The 17,049-nt window shown below is 44.8% G+C and overlaps 2 protein-coding genes across 4 annotated transcripts in view; both read right to left on the bottom strand.

The window, feature by feature from the left end:
• The window catches only part of CAMK1 (calcium/calmodulin dependent protein kinase I), a 41,862-nt gene extending 34,569 nt beyond the window's left edge, over window positions 1-7,293 (bottom strand). The window contains exons 1-2 of the mRNA XM_081320176.1: window positions 7,232-7,293; window positions 572-802 (exon numbers count right to left, since the gene is read on the bottom strand). Of these exons, the coding sequence (XP_081176302.1) occupies window positions 572-657 (86 nt within the window). The 5' untranslated portion in view covers window positions 658-802; window positions 7,232-7,293. The remainder of the gene's footprint in view (window positions 1-571; window positions 803-7,231) is intronic.
• TADA3 (transcriptional adaptor 3) overlaps window positions 1-17,049 on the bottom strand; it is a 701,258-nt gene that overhangs the window by 672,041 nt on the left and 12,168 nt on the right. For 2 of the 3 annotated variants that reach the window (XM_081320137.1, XM_081320138.1), the window contains one exon: window positions 14,572-16,861. In XM_081320137.1, the coding sequence (XP_081176263.1) occupies window positions 16,669-16,861 (193 nt within the window). In that variant the 3' untranslated portion in view covers window positions 14,572-16,668. Of the gene's footprint in view, window positions 1-14,571; window positions 16,862-17,049 lie in introns of those variants that run through there. The other variant, XR_014025446.1, reaches the window with a different exon arrangement.

Genomic DNA, 17,049 nt, shown 5'->3' with positions numbered 1-17,049 from the left:
CGGCAGTTTGACACTCCTGACCTAAACCAACTGGCTGAATTCAAGACAGAAATCAACAATAGGCTTATTTGTAGCAAACACTCAAGATAGCCCTGGTAAACAAGCTTAAGAATATTTACTTCTGCTGGGTGTAGTTCAGAGTTGCATAGAATATAATAACCTGTAAATGAACCCTCTCAATCTATTAGAACTTCATACAGGCAACAAGGATGGCTAATTTAGATTACAGCATGTTGAATAAACAAATTTTGAGAGCGAAACGCTGTTGGGATTTGGATCTCCTGGCAGATGACTTGGTAATCTGGAAAAGATTTAGGAAGATTACCAGCTCTTCTGACTGTTTAGCAACAGTTACAAAAGGATTCAATTCCCATCCTGGTCTTCTCTAAATTAGGCTAAAGTTTCTGAAATGAAGAAGGCTCAGGCAAAAAAAAAAAAAAACCAGGAGGAGATTTTTAGATGAAACTACTGTAGTGCAAATTCTGGCACTCTTGACTGGATCCCACGAAACTCTCTCCTCTCTTTGTGCAACAGCCTCTACCCAGACAGCCCCAGAGCTGAAAGAACTCACGTGCCGAGCACCTCCCGAAATTCATAGATTTCCCGGATGTCTTCCGCTTGTTTTTTCCAGCTGAGTTCATCGTCTTCCAGGGGCATGGTTCTTCCTGGGCTAAGAGCTGGGCTGCTGTTCAATTCCCAGCTGCCTCGAAGCAGAGGAAACAGGCAGATGTAGTAAATTCAAGGTCTAGCTAGCCGAATACAGGCAGATGGCATTAGAACAAAGGCATCGGAAGGCTTCGCCCTGAAATTAAGCAGAAGAAAGGAATGGGTGGCAACATGAGGCCGATGAATAACTGCATATTCAGCTTGGTTCTCCCCATACGTATGGAACGTTGCATCTGATGGAGTTTGCCATGGCTCCTGAAAGCTTCCACCTTTTAATAGAATTTGGATAAGGTTCTCCCAGACATCTGATTTTGTTGTTGTTGTGTGTTACCCTAAACTAACATGGCTCTCTTCCTACAACATGAAGCAAGAATTTTTTCTTCCCTTCAGTGAAGATGTTTTCAGCTGCGTCAGACTTTAAAGCACATCAGCCTTTGTGCTAATTGTCTTGGCTGAAAAGCGTTAGCTTAAAATCAGTACAACACAGTCTTGGTTTATAGTTTGTGAAAGTTCCTCAGCTGAAAAGTCCCTCTGAGAGGCTGCAGCCCAAAAGATCCCCCCAGACCTTAAACCTCCATTGCAAAGGCTTCATGAACTTTTACAAAGGGATCAGCAGGGACTCATAACTCTTAAGCCTTCATCTTATCCTTCCTTTCCCCAATTCCTCTTTATCTTTGCACCCTTCAACATATTGCTCTGACTTTCTCCTGTTTGGTAACATTACAGCTGTCTCCATGGAAACAGCTGTAGTGCCTGCAAACACTGAAAATTCAGCACCTTCCTGTGCCTTACACATGGTCTCTTGGGGTCAGATCTGCTCATATTTTCACACACACACTCCGTTAAGGCCGAGATGCCATGTCTCCATAGGAGGCACAGCTAGCATTTCCGCAACTATTAGCCAGCTTCTAGCAAAGGCTACCTAAGACTGGGTTAGTTTGGTCACAAGGGTTATGTTTTTGCATTGTCTGAACTTCTGCCTGTGGCTGAAAAAAACCCCAAGAAAATCGTTTAAATATTCCAAACACATTATGCACAGCATGTGCAATGCTGTTCATCAACATTTTAAAAAGTCATGACACAATCTTCTTGCCCTTCTCACCCAACCAAGCTCTTACACGTGAGTGCAATTAAAGTTCCTCTTGGCTCAAATTCCCACAGTGCAAGCTAGGTTGCTTTTTGGCAAAAGACAGACACACACACCCCGGCAAGCAGTCAGTCAAATAACATTCATTCAATCTAAAGGAATCAGGACATTCAGCCTCCTGACAGAAGATTTCTTCCCCAACTCAGTGCAGACAAATGGATGTGATTTTAAGGTCTGAGAATGTCCCACCATCTCAAAAAAAAAAATGTTTCTCTGCAGAAAAAAAAACACGTTGGGGGAAATGAACCTTCCTCGCTCCTCCTTTTCCAAGTGATGCTAGCTTTCAATCCCCAGGAAGATCTTGAGGAAAAGGAAAGGAGAGGGACATTTATACATGCATTTTTAAAGGGGTCATTTTCCCAAGATGGCTGCACTAGATGCTTATCATGAATGGAAAGTTCATGTGAACATACTCTTGTTGGAGGGTACTATATACATAATGCTGCATTGAAATGATTGTCTATTGTGTGAACAAAAGGAACTGGAGTTGCTAACCCCCTAACAAACTCTTAAGTCACCCGTTATTTCTAACTTTCCATTTCTTTCGAGAGACAGTCTCCCTCAAAGCCTCTGTAACACACACAGCAGCATCCACGGCCCAAAGCATTAGCTTGTAACACAAGCCAACTGCGTATGTCTGCATAAAATAGAAAGCTATTCTTTGTTCCACATTGCTGGTGTTTCACCTGAACGTGAATATTTATTTCTCAGTCATCATAAAATCTATCGAACGTGTTCCCCATCCAGGAGAGAGAAGCAAGGGCCATGCCTTGCAAGAACAAGTAGAGAATATTCAGTCTAGACACGTAGATGTGAACGTGCCACTCAAAAAAGGAAATAAAAAATAATGTAATAAAGCATATTTAAAAGTGGAAGGGCTCCCAGCAGCATTTTCCAGGGCAAAGCACGATAGTGTCTGACACTCAACATTATATAATTTGGGACCTCTGTGGCAAAACTCTCTGGGGTGTGAATCTCAGATTTTTGATAAGCGCCTAATTTTTAATGAAATCCACTTTGATTTGCGCGTGGATTGAAGAATTAGCTCTCAGGCTTCTCCATGTTATTTCACAGACCTGTGTGATACTTCCACCACCCCATTAAATGAAGGCTAATTATTGGAATAGAGGATTTGATCTGTGAGAGGGATGCTTATCTCTGTCTCTTGCCCGCTGGTTCCCCAGATCTCCCTATCTTGGCTTATTCTGTACTCTGGCTCCTTCCTATCTCAATAGAATTGGACAGAAGTGGAGGAAAAAGAACTTGGGATGGCCATTTTTCACCTGGCGGCTTTTCTCATTTCAGCAGTTAATATACCTTAAAATACTGTATTGATTCTTTAAAAAAAAACCAGTAAAAGATGGAGCAGGGGTGCACCCAGAATCAGATAGGAGTCCTCTAGCTCAGGAAGGCAGGTAGATCTGACAAGCCATTACAGGCTACAATGGGGTGCACCCTGCCCTGTACCTCCATGCTAGCTTGCTGTCCTCAAGCGTACTATCCTGCCTTCAACATGGAAACAAGTTTGGACTGTCAGTTTCCATGTGTGAAATGGGTCTCTTCATCACCCATGAGGCACAAAATCTAGTTGGTCCCTGGCTTGGCCCTGAACCCACCCATATTCATTTATTCTTGCTCTTATATCTCACATTTTCTCCGGGGGCTCAAAATTCCAGGGGACTCTCTCTTGATTCACCAAAGATGCTACACTATCCCACCCAAAGTTATCTGTGAATACCATGCTTGAACAAAGACTTAATTTGGAATCTTCCCCCGCCCCCCCACCCCCCCCCCCGACACACACAGTCTAGCAATCTTAACTTACTGGATCTCTTTTCTTCTGTGGGATGTTGTCAAGGAAGAGGTTAATGGACTACAGAACCCAGCAATCATTGCCATCTTAGCCAAAGATGCTGGAGGTGACAGTTCAGAAATATCCGAGGGGCACAGCTTTATTTCCTACTAACCACTTCTACTCACCTACCAGGAAGAGTCCAAAAGCATTCTTAACTATACTTCTGAACTACAACTTCTACATTGCTCATCATTGACTCTAAATGAGTGAGGCTTTGGGCTGCTGGTCCACATGGTCACATATTCCCAAATGGCATAGAGGCCTTTAATCATCCTAAATAATGCAGCAAGGGTAGTTCTACTGGATTTCCTCTCTTATGTTCAGGATAGCAGCAATATCTGGCTCTCCATATATTGCTCATTTTGCATATTCCCAAATGGCATAGGGGCCTTTAATTATAGTAATGTAACAAGAGTTGTTCTACTGGCTTTTCCCCCTTACGTTCAGCATAGGCGGCAATATATGCCTCTCTAGGTAGTCCTCGACTTACAACCACAATTGAGCCAAACATTTCTGTCGCTAAGCGAGACTGTTGTTAAGAGGGTTTTGCCCCATTTTTCAACCTTCCTTGCCCCAACTGTTAAGTGAATCCCTGCAGTTGTTAAGCTAGTAACATGGCTGTTAAATGAATCTGGCCTCCCCATTCACTTTGTTTGTCAGAAGGTCACAAAAGGGGATCACATGACCCTGGCACACTGCAACTGTCATAAATACGAGTCAGTTGCCAAGCATCTGAATTTTGATCACATGACCATGGGGATGCTGCAATGGTTGTAAACGTGAAAAGTGGTCATAAAGTCACATTTTTCAGTGCCGTTGTAACTTCAAACAGTCTCTAAACAATATGGTTGTAAATCGAGGATTACCTGAACTGCTGATTTTCCGTCAGCCACAGCTGGTTACTGTTAGTGAGATTGACTGAGATGGAGAGTGCTATGGCTAGTGGTGAGACTACACTCCAGCAATAGCTGGATAGCTGCACCTTCTTGTCTTCTGCAGTTACATCATCATCATCATCATCATTATCATTATCATTATTATTATTATTATTATTATTATTATTATTATTATTATTAATTATTAAATTTACATGCACTGCATATGCACTGCATGCCTATATCTTTGCTTTCATATAGCCATGGTGGCACAGTGGTTTGAATGCAGTACTGCAAGCTAACTCACTGCTCACTGCCAGGAATTCGATCCTGACCGGCTCAAGGTTAACTCAGCCTTCCATCCTTCCGAGGTCTGTAAAATGAGGACGCAGATTGCTGGGGCGGGGGCAATATGTAAACCACTTAGAGAGGGATGTAAAGCACTACAAAGGCCTATATAAGTATATAAGTCTAAGTGCTATTGCTATATAACAGGGAACAATTGTTTAGTAAGATAAGTGTAATGAGAGACAGAAGGGGTTGGTGCAGAAGCAGCAATGTGTACTGTGTGTATGTATGTGTACACACACACACACACACACACACACACACACACACACACGCCAGGAAGGAAGGAATTTTCCCTTGAACAGACATCTTGGGAGATTACTAGCTGCCAAGAACCTAGACTGAACTCTGCATGTTGTTACATAGATAGCGATCTGCCAATAGCCTATAACTTACTGGTTTGCCTGATCAGAGAACACTTAATCTAGGCCTCAGGCAAAGTCATACTGCCATAGTTTCCTTTAAAAAGAAAAGCGAAGATGCCGAAGATTGAATTACACTTTTAACATGGAACTACAGTTTCAGCTTCTGCTTTGTTGCAGGAGTAGGTAAAAAGTGGATCCTCACCGATCATCATGATCGCCTCAGATTTTCTGAAAGTTAATCATGGACTCTGACTGCTTAACAAAGGGCCCACAAAAATGATCCCACCCTCCTCAAAGTGCCAAAATCAAGAAATCTTAAAGGTACTTTCTGTGGAATAATGGCACGGGTGCCCGTTTATTGTTGGTACTCAGAACAAATTGTTTAATTTCAAGAGTATTGGTGTGTGCACCAGGCAGCAGGTGGTTCTTAGGGTTTTTACAGAAACCACAACAGTCTAAAATCTAGTTATCCCTTTATTATTGCCATCTTATCAGATCGCCTGGTATTTTCTGAGCCAAGAAACTATCCACCTGACTCCTGATAATGACTCTCAAAGAGAAGACTAAGATAAGATGGTATAAGCAGGCATGGCAACAGCAGAAGGAGGAAGTGGCAAACACTGCCACGCTCATTAGCAGGCAGGCAGCCTGTGCCACACTGAGTCAGCTACTACAGACCAAGCTCAGAGCGAATTATACAAGCCCTTGCCATCTACAGGCGCAACTACCTGCTTAGATTGTTACAACATGCTCTACACGGAGCTTCCTTTGAAGACCACTCAAAAGCTTGTCAGGAATGCAGCAGCGTAGATAGCTGTGGGTATACCACTGAATGTTCCATGTAATGCCACAAGGCAACAAACTATAGTCGCTCCCAGGATGTGGATTATCATCTATAAAGCTCTTCATAGCATGTGGCCAAGTTGTTGGAGGAGCTGCCTATCTCTATTCATCTCTGACCATCCCCACAAGATCCGAAAGGGTTGATATGCTCTGGGTCCCTTCTATGAAAAGAACGACATCTGAGGAGATCTAGAAGCTACGGCTTCTCTGTCTCTGTTCTCCATGGAACAGTATATAGGCAGTCCTCGACGTACGACCACAATTGAGCCCAACATTTCTGTTGCTCAACAAGACAGTCTTTAAGTGAGTTTTGCCTCACTTTATGACCTTGCTTGCCACAGTTGATAAGTGAATCACTGCGGTTGTTAAGTTAGTAATATGGTTGTTAAGTGAATCTGGCTTCCTCATTGACTTTGCTTTGTCAGAAGGTCGCAAATGGTGCTCACCTGACTCCGGGACACTGCAACCATCATAAATATGAGTCAGTTGTCAAGTGTCTGAATTTTGATCACATGACCGTGGGGATGCTGCAAAGGTTGTAAGTGTGAAAAACGGTCATAAGCTACTTTTTTCAGTGCCACTGTAACTTCAAATGGTCACTAAATAAACCAGGGGTCTTCAAGCTTGGCCATTTTATGACTTGTGGACTTCAACTCCCAGAATTCCTCAGCCAGGCATGCTGGTTGAGGAATTCTGGGAGCTGAAGTCCACAAGTCATAAAAGGGCCAAGTTCGAAGACTCCTGAAATAAACTGTTGTAAGTCAAAGACTACCTATAGCCACTCCCCTCCTGCCTGACATCCTGATGACCTAACTCTGCTGTCCTTTCAGAGTCAGGGTTTGAAGAACTGGCTCTTAACTCAGGCATTGGGCCAAGGTGTTATACGAGACCATTCCACAAAGGTTAAGAGAATGTTTATCTTCAGACTTGCTATGTTGTTTTCTTTTGTTGTTCTCTGCTTGGATATTTTCTGGGCTTGATTTTTATCCAATATTAGCTGCCCAGAGTCGCACCTGCATGTCGGGCAGCCCTATTCATTCATGTAAATTGATCTGTACTGTGTTAGATTTTCCTTATTATGCTAAGGCTCGGTAGTTGTGTGGACTTTGGGTCCCCTTGCAGCCCAGCCTACCTCCCAGGGTTCCTGTGAGAATATAGCGTTGTGGAGATCCTCATATAAGCCACCTGGAATGCCTAAGGGAAAGATGAGATGGCAATCAAATAAATAAATAAACATTCAGTGGTGAAAAAAGTAAAGTTCTACATTTAGGCAAGAAAAACCAAATGCACAGGTATAGTATAGGTGGTACCTTGCTCAATAGTAGCAATTGTGAGAAGGATTTCGGAGTCCTAGTAGACAATCACTTCAATATGAGCCAGCAGTGTGCTGCAGCTGCCAAAAAACCCAACACAGTGCTAGGCTGCATTAACAGAGGGACAGAATCAAGATCATGTGAAGTGTTAATACCACTTTACGATGCCTTGGTAAGGCCACACTTGGAGTACTGCATCCAGTTTTGCTCACCACAATGTAAAAAAGATGTTGAGACTCTGGAAAGAGTACAGAGAAGAGCAACAAAGATGATCAGGGGATTGGAGGCTAAAACATATAAGGAACGGTTGCTGGAACTGGGTATGTCTAGTTTAATGAAGAGAAGGACGAGGGGTGACGTGATAGCAGTGTCCCAATATCTCAGGGGCTGCCACAAAGAAGAGGGAGTCAACCTATTTTCCAAAGCGCCTGAAGGCAGGACAAGAAGTAACGGATGGAAACTAATCAAGGAGAGAAGCAACCTAGAACTAAGGAGAAACTTCCTGACAGTTAGAACAATTAATCGGTGGAACAACCTGCCTCCAGAAGTGGTGAATGCTCCAACACTGGACGTTTTTAAGAAGAGACTGGACAGCCATTTGTCCGAAATGGTATAGGGTTTCCTGCCTGAGCAGGGGGTTGGACTAGATGACCTCCAAGGTCCCTTTCAACTTTCTTATTATTATAAACAAATAAATAAATATCCACATTGCACAGTACCTGTTGTTGGGGATGTGAAAGAGGCGTCGTCTTTGACTTACTGCCTGCTGGTCTAGAAAAAGCTGAAAAGGGGAGTTCCTGGTCTATCTCTGGTTGAAGCCATAGGGTAGAGCAAAATGACCAGAAGTTGCTCACGAGGGGTCCACGGGAGGTGGTTAAAAAAAAAAAAGTCTAGATAGCAGCCTGATTGTGTGACTGAAGTCCTGCCCCTTTCTGTGCATCATATGCAAAGTCCATGTACTGTAAAAAGGGGCAAGGGCTTTGAGTATTGGGCTAGAACCACCATCTTATTATTATTTTACCTTAGTCTGTGGACATTCCTGGAGCTGACTAACCTTTTGATTTTCAACAGCAGCAGCCAAACAACTGCAACATCTCGCTAGATGAACAGATGCTAAACAGAACAGTACTGAGCACAATTTTCCCCCAGAAAACAAAAAAGGAGGGGAAAAGTATGATTATGACAATGCAAGCACAATTGAGAAGCTCTCCATCATCATAATCTACATTATCGATCTGGTGATTAGCATTAGCAATCCTTTTTCCATTGTCTTCATTAGAGCATTGTCTCAGTGCACTGAGACAAGGAGACCCCTTAGCCAAAGAAATGTTAAATGTGACAAACTCCAGTCTTGTCACCTTTGAAAGAAGAATTAAGAAAATATTAACATTCACTATGAATAAGGAGAGGAAACAGAGCTGCAAAGATAGATTCTATGCCAAGGCTTCAAATATGCCCACATGGTGATGATTGCCCAGGTAGACCTGTGTGATGGACTACAAAATCCATCATATCCCGGCCAGCTGGGTGGGAGAGCTGCAGTTGAATTAGAGGATGTTGAGATGGGATAGGCAACACAAAAGAGGGAATACTGTGGTAGAAAGAAAGCTATGCACAGCACTCATAAGAGTGGCAGAACCTACAAAACAATTATATAATGTGCACATCCAAAGACAGGCAGGAGTTAAGACAATCACAGGCTTACCTTTACAGGAACACACACACACACACACACACACACACACAAACACCCTGTATGCCTGTACACAGACACAGATGCTAACGAAACCCAAGTTCTAACCCATATTTTCCTACTCAGGTGCATCTTTCCAAATAAATAAAAAAATCAGTAGATGAACATTAGCATATTGACCAACCCGTCAATTCAAAGAAAAGGATCTGGCTTTCTCTGCCCACCTCCCCCTGCCCCCCACCCCACCCCCAGGTGTAGAGAAACCAAAAAGAGGAAGCCTGTTCATGTTGTATGTACAGAGTTTGGTCTCCACAAAGCCCACAGATAGCCAACCCATTCAAAGAAATAATATGTACCCAGGCGTGAGCAGGAAGAATGGAGGTGAGGGCCAGTTATCAGTCGCCTGATACGGAATCCAGTACAGGTTTTGTTGCATCAAGTCAAAATCAACTAAACATTTCAGGCGATCTGCTGCCCTTTTCATTCGCACACACAGGCACGCCACACTCCCCATAATCTCTGCATTGGCCATGTGGGCAGGGACTCCTGGGAGCCTCCTTTTAAACACAGAGAGCGCAGCAGCGGGTTGCCTGCTCCTCGCTGCAAGCCAATGCTCACTTATGCAGGTGCCAGCCTATGCCCACCACCCATACACAGGGCACAGTCACAGGGCGGGCGAGCATGCCAGGAGAAGAGGGAGGGGAGGCGTCAAGAGAGGGCAGAACTGCCACTAACCAAGAGGGAACAAGTGCACAAGCCGCCACCCTAAACCCGGGCTCCTGCAACCGTTAGGTCCTGCCGTTTCAGTCGGGCTAACTCTCAAGTAAAGAAGCACGGAGGAGCAGTCTTGGAAACGAAGATCGTCCCTGCCAGCCTTAGCCGTTCAGCTTGAAGAACGTGTGAAAGCGAAATTCAACCGGCCAAGAATTAAAGGGAAGACACGCATAGCCCTTTCGAGCTCTTGGGCTTTAGGAATGGGCGGAGGGGCAAGTCCACCACCCACCCTCTACCCGCATGGCCTGGACGGGCAATCCTTACAGCCAAGCGGCTGGACCCACAACCCGCAGGGTTGTCTCTCCCACCGGCCGCCAGCAGAAGCCAAAGGCAGGCGGACCCAACGCAAGCGCACACACACACACACACACACACACGGGAACTCTCCGGCACGGCAGATACACACGCGCGCTTGCTTCTCCGCCGTACGCGGCCGGCAGCGGCACAAAGAGGCAGCTGCCGCCGGCAAAGACGCCCAGGCGCCGGCGGCAGAAGCAGCCGATCCAGACGGACAATGCCACGCAGTCGCCGCTCCATCCCTGCCAATCTGTCCAGGCTCACTTACGGGCAGGAGGAGGAGGAGGAGGAGGAGGGGATCGCGCACGGGAGGTCCGTCCGGCGGCTTCCCGGGAAGGCTGGCTCCGGCGGGAGAAGTCCCTGCGACCCCCGCCCCGCCCCTCCCCGCCCTGTGGTGTCCGGAGCTGGAAGGAAGCGTCGCTCCCGCTTCTCTCCTCGCCTTTGCCCTGGCTCTCCAGCCGCCCGCCAGGAGTCAGAGTCAGGGAGGGGGCGGAGTCAGGCCGCCAAAGAGAGCCAATCGGCGGCCCCGGGGGGCGGGAACGGCCCGGCGACGGGCTTTAAACACAAATTAACTAAGGCTGGAGGAGGAAGCGCCGGTGGGGCGGCATGCCAAGACGGCTCCATTCATAAATTCAGGCAAGCGCGTGTCCGCCTGTTGCCCGCCCCGGACCTGAATAACCTTTGGATTTAGGGACGGCGCGGGAACTTCGCCCCCTGCGGCCCTGGCTCGCTTTCTCGGCTCGCCTCCTCTTGCAAAGCCAAGCCGCTCTCCTTTAGACTCGCACTCCAGCGAGAGGGACCCGATTTCTTATATATATATCAGGAAGTTAAAACAACTGCCTAATATATAATCAGCCCAGGTTCGAATCTCAGATAAAGGGTATGACTGACTGATGAGAACATAAAGAGTTCGAAATGATCATCTCAGCCTCCCAAAATTCTTTATTAGCAATTTGAATAATTTGCACAAATAATGAGCTGTCATAAGTTGACTATATCCTGTGGATAAGCCTTGAGTCAGGCCAAAACAGGAATGAAAGAGTTAATTAGCAAGGTGCATTCAAAAAGCCTTGACAAATACTTGACACACACACACACACATATATATAGTTTTTATTGTTATTTTTCTCTCTGCAAATTAATAATAATAATAATAATAATAATAATAATAATAATAATAATAATAATAATAATAATAATAATAATAATAATAATAATAATAATAATAATAAAGTTGGAAGGGACCTTGGAGGTCATCTAGTCCAACCCCCTGCTCAGGCAGGAAACCCTATACCATTTCAGGCAAATGGCTGTCCAGTCTCTTCTTAAAAACCTCCAGTGTTGGAGCATTCACCACCTCTGGAGGCAGGTTGTTCCACTGGTTAATTGCTCTGTCAGGAAATTTCTCCTTAGTTCTAGGTTGCTTCTCTCCTTGACTAGTTTCCATCCGTTGCTTCTTGTCCTGCTTTCAGGTGCTTTGGAGAATAGCTTGACTCCCTCTTCTTTGGGGCAGCCCCTGAGATATTGGAACACTGCTATCATGTCACCCCCTCGCCCTTCTCTTCATTAAACTACACATACATATGTTAGTTTTTCAAACAACATGCGAGCTGGGTTCATAACACGCTGATACATATACAAATTCTACTCTTTGGTTCTCTCTTCCAACCATGTATAAAATAAATTCCAGCTTTTATAGTATTCTGATTCTTCTTTGTCTTTTAGTCTCATGGTCAATCTGTCCATCTCTGCGCATTCCAATATCTTCTTTATTACCTCTTCTGACGGTATTTGTTCATTTTTCCAGCCTTGCACGTAACTTATTCTTGCTGCAGTTACAATATGTGTAAAACCAAGTATAAATTTTGTTTGTTAGTCTTTTCTGGTGCTATACCTAATAAAAAAAATCGAGATTAAATGCTACATGTTCTCCTAATATTTTTTCCAGCCAAGCATGTATTTTTCCCCCCAATAAGCCTTTACTTTATCACATGTCCACCAAATATGATAATATGTACCTAAATTATGTTTGAGGGAGGGACCTGATTTCTACAGAGGAGTGCTGCGTCTTACTTTTTCTTCCCTTTCTGGAATTTCAGATTGCCAAAACCTTCGCGGAAAGTTAGATGTATCTGGGGAAAACGAAAGCATTCTGTACGGTTTCCGTAGAGGTTTTGGTGCAGGGATGAATTTCTACGCGGGAAAATTAGCTTGGGGGATTCTTTTTATTTTGCCGATTCATCTCTCTCTCTTCCCGGCCCCCCGCTTTTTTTTAACCGGTAGCTATTCAACCCAGGACTGTGCTTGTATTTGGAATTTACTGCCTTCCTGCCTGAGCTGGACTGGGCAGGCCAGCTCTCCAACCGGTATAGTTACCAGGAGAGACCCATCAGCTGAGAGTTGGTAGCTACCAATATCTAGATCAGGGGTAGGCAACCTTGGCTCTTTTATGACTCATGGACTTCAACTCCCAGAATTCCTGAGCCAGCCATGGAATTCTAGGAATTCTAGGACTTGAAGTCCATGAGTCATAAAAGAGCCAAGGTTGCCTACCCCTGATCTAGATCCTTGTAGAGCAGTATAGCTTTCTTCACTTTAGCATCCTCCAGTTGTGTCGGATCTATCCCAGTCTTCCAGCATTGGTTGAAAACCATGAGTTGTAGTCCCAACATAACGGTGCCAAGTGAGTTATAGTGTCTCTAGCTAAGATCAGCTGAAATTCAGTAATCTTCCTTGTATTTTTTTTTAGCTTATCTCCACCAAATTCTCCCATATTTTAAGAGAGATCACAACCAACATTGAAAGCCACTTGGTGCCTGACTGCAAAACTCAAATACTTGAATCCATTTACACAGTGGTTATTATTTTTTACTATTTATCTTGTGTCTTCCAGTTCAGAGTAACACGTCTGGCTCTTCTTCCTATCAATTCTACACTCACAATAAGTTTCTACTACTAGACTATTGCTTGGCAGGCTATTAGGCTAGAGTAGACTAATGAAAGAGGACCTTAGAGAAAATGAAGGATACAAGCTGGAGGGTACAAACTAGAAATATTCTGTAGAGCAGAAAGAAAATTGTCCAGTGAAGCTTAATGAATTTTTTTAAATGATAATTCTTAGATATAGAGATTGAAAAGTGGTAAGACAGGACACTGAGATTTAAAAAATATGAAGTGTCCAGGATGGAACTTAAACAGAAATGTTGTTTACGCTGTACAATTTACAATTTCTTTTCCTGTTGCCTTTTAATTTGTAAAGCTGCCAAAAAAACATTACTCCACTCTGCTTTTAATCCTGAGTGATGCCTTGAGAATTTATCTCTTTGAATTATTTTGGAATAGGTAAGAGTATCTTGTTTTTGTCCTTTTTGCATCTTTCCAATATAATCATACTGCACAACAGCAAAATGTATGTGACAATCCCCATTTCTGCATGGTCACGTCTGTCTCTGTGCCAATCGTTTCAGTCTTAGAGAACACAGGAAAGCAAATAGTTTTGTGGAACGTTCCTTAAAACCAATATTCCAGACAAAACGTTTCACAGTCCCTATATAGCCTGTTATGACAGCCAAGAAAACAAACCAATAGATCATTGAAGAAATAAATGCAGACTCCTCACTCCTGGCACAAATGACCAGGCTCAAATTATCCTACTTCAGACACATTCTGGAAAAGGCTCTAATCCTAAGGAAAGGTGGAAGAGAACAACCAGCAGCGAGATGGATAGATTCAGTTGCGGTGGCGATGAATGCACCATTGGCAGACATGAAAGAACAGGTGAGGAACAGATCGTCATGGAGAAAAATCTATGCTGTTGCTAGGAGTTGAAAACGACTTGATGGCACATAATCATTCAACAGTCAATCATCCTGTTATGTGGAAATCAATGTTCGTTTATTAAATTGACTATGATCACCAGGCAGCTAAACAGCCACATCCCACCCCCATGTATTAACTTCACTTTTAACTCTTTGTGAGTTGCTTTAGAGCAGCGGCCTCCAAACCTTTGGGTACCAGGGACCGGTTCCATGGAGAGGTTTTTCCATGGACCGGAGGGGGTGTGGTTTTGCATGCTCCCTGCATCCCATAGATGGGACTTCATTTGTTTGCATGGCCTGGTTTCTGGCATGCTACGCACCAGTGCCAGTCCATGGACCGGGCGTTGGGAACCCCTGCTTTAGAGTACTGTATAAACCCAACCAGTTTGATTAGCTTTTAGTTCAATATACCCGATGTTCCCGCACAGAATATTTAACGAGTCAACACGTCATGTGAAACTAGACATTCAGCCATTCAACTGCCGTGCAACACCACCCCGCCCCACAAACTCTCAGCCCCTCCCCAAGGAATTTGGGGGAAAGAAATCAGACACACCATAGTCACCAGTTGCTCCTGGATTTATTCATTCTTTGGGGACGATTCTGATCTTTTCTCCAAATGCCAGCTCTTCTACTTTTCGTCATGCACCTATAGTTTGTTTTCTGGCTCTTACCCCTAAAGCCATTTATGTTTTGTTTTTTTTCCAAAGCAATGGAGTTTGAAGAGTCTTTAAACAATGGACCGAATGTTGAAACTTGCTGGTAAACAGGGAAGCAAAAAGGACTCCAAACCAGGGAAGAGGGTAAAAAAAAAGACATTGTATAAGATGAAATAATAAGAAAACTGGGAGTGATCAGTCAGTCTTTGAAGAAGCTGGTGGTGGAAGAAGTCTGTCCATACAACATATATATAATCCATACAACATACATATAATCCAAGGCAAATGCAAACATCTGCTCAAGCCTCTTCTCCAACTGGTTATCAACAGTGCTACATTACTTGCTCCCCCTCCCCCTCCCACCAGCACTGTGTTGTGATCAGTTTCAGCGAGAGTGAACACACTCATCCTGGAACAGTCAAGAATACAAAAGGAGCCCGAGGTCAGAAGGTGAAATTGATCAAGGAAGAAGAGATGGACAGGCAAGCAGACTAAACCTGCACACACGTGGCTGTTTTGATGAAGACAAGCAGGCTCCCGAGGCAACGATTTATCCGTACCCGCATGAGGAAGAGGACGCAGATGGCCTGGTCCCGCCCTTGTGCTCTTTTTATCACAAAGTCTGCCAATGTTTCGTACAGTTTGCCTGCCAAATGGCTGGTGGGAATAAAGAGCTCCCAAAATGGGTTCAGCCCATAGGCAGCTTGCAGGAAAGAACCACGGGAGCGCAGTGGCTCATTGCCCTGCCTGTGAATGGCTTCTTCCTCTCTTTTTAACAAAAGACTTTTGGTTAGGCTTCTTCCCAGCTTACTTTCTCCCTTTCTTGGGAGTTTCTGAGTGAGGCTGGGTTAAAATATGGATTCTGGAGGAGGAAGGGATCTCTCCTCCCACTATCACCCTACCTTGTGTTTCCTAACCGCACTTCTAGCCATCTGCAATGTCGATGATGAATTGAGCGTTTCTGGAAATTACATGGGGCGAGACTGGGTCAATCAGCCGGTTCCACCGAAACACTCAATCCTTTTTTCTTCCTTGGACCGTTGAATGTTCCAAATGCTCAGTCCTTTGCCCCAGGACCCCACTAGCCTTTCCCGGCTTGTTTGCATGGAGGACAACTCCTTTCCCTCAACTCTACGGAGCTAGAAGGGGGAACGCGCAACCCTCAACACCATCACAGGAAGACAATGAGCAAAATAGGAAGTGAAGACATCATAGCTGCCTAGCAAAAATATGTCCATCCAAGTAGCGCAGACCTCATCCTTTGATAAGAGTTTGGATTGTAACCACGTCTGAATGGTGAAATGCAGAAGGAGGCACGCCGTTCCCTCTACAGTTCTACAGATACAACAGGCATCTACTTAAACCGCCCGTAGAACAACAATTCTACCCCTGCCTCGGAACTTCCCTGGCTGTTTCATCTTAGCTCAGTCCTAATTGCTGATGAGATACATCTGGCGCAGCCACAGAGTCAATAACTCGTTCCCAAACTTAAGGAAAGACAGGCCTTTCAGAAATTACGCTCCCACACTTGGCCTTCCTTGTGCCTATCGCTTTCCAGGTGCTGTTTTCCTCAACACCAATAAAGGAAGAGCCGTAGGAAGGGGGGGGAATGGAATAAAAATCTAACTTCAAGAACGACCCACCATCTGTTCCAGTTTATGCTGCTGACAGATCCTGAAACTCGGCATTTGGTGCACAAGACTTAGTATAGATTTTGCTCCGTCTCGCCTTGGTGCCACAGCATAATTGTCCTTCCAAATGGGACTGCCGCTTTAAGCAATCCCGGGTGCTCATTTCACAGCACACCACAGGGCTCAAAGCCACCCCCAGAAAGAGAAGGCACACTGCTGGAAGCCAACCTGTCCAGAGTCTCAGCTGGAATATACAGCAAGAGGAGTGATGACAAACCAGTGAGGATGCTGCTACAGAGTCTGCATCTGCGGCTGACATCTCCCCTTAAGCTGGGGCCTCCGTTATGGCTCAAACGGAGAAGCTCGGCCAGGCGTCTTGTAGCATTAACCATCTAGCAGCTTAAGGATGCTCTCGCGTTCCTTGAGGCTCTTCCAAGCTTGATCTTTTTCCTTCTTGGTTGGGGTGCGCTTCTTCTGCCGGGCGGCCATGATCTTGCGGAAAGCGTCCATGACTTCGTTGTCAGCAATCCGCACACGTTGCCGCAGCTCTTGCCTGTGAAGTTCCTCTTTGGCCAGCCTGTAAGGATAACAAAACTCTTGAGTCATCTCTGGATCCTCACCTCCTTGCTCGGACTTTACCGCTTAAGTCCTCGACTTACATTTAAGTTCATTTAGCGCAGGGGTGTCAAAACTGCCGGCACGCAGGTCGGATGCGTCATGCCCGAAACCGCGCCCACTCCACTGCCGGCAATGAGGGGGAAAAGC

Source organism: Vipera berus (genome assembly GCF_964194415.1).
Source record: "Vipera berus genome assembly, chromosome: 2".
Taxonomy (NCBI): Eukaryota; Metazoa; Chordata; class Lepidosauria; order Squamata; family Viperidae; genus Vipera; species Vipera berus.
Note: the sequence above shows the minus strand (reverse complement) of the source record. Positions and strands in the feature narration are given on the sequence as shown.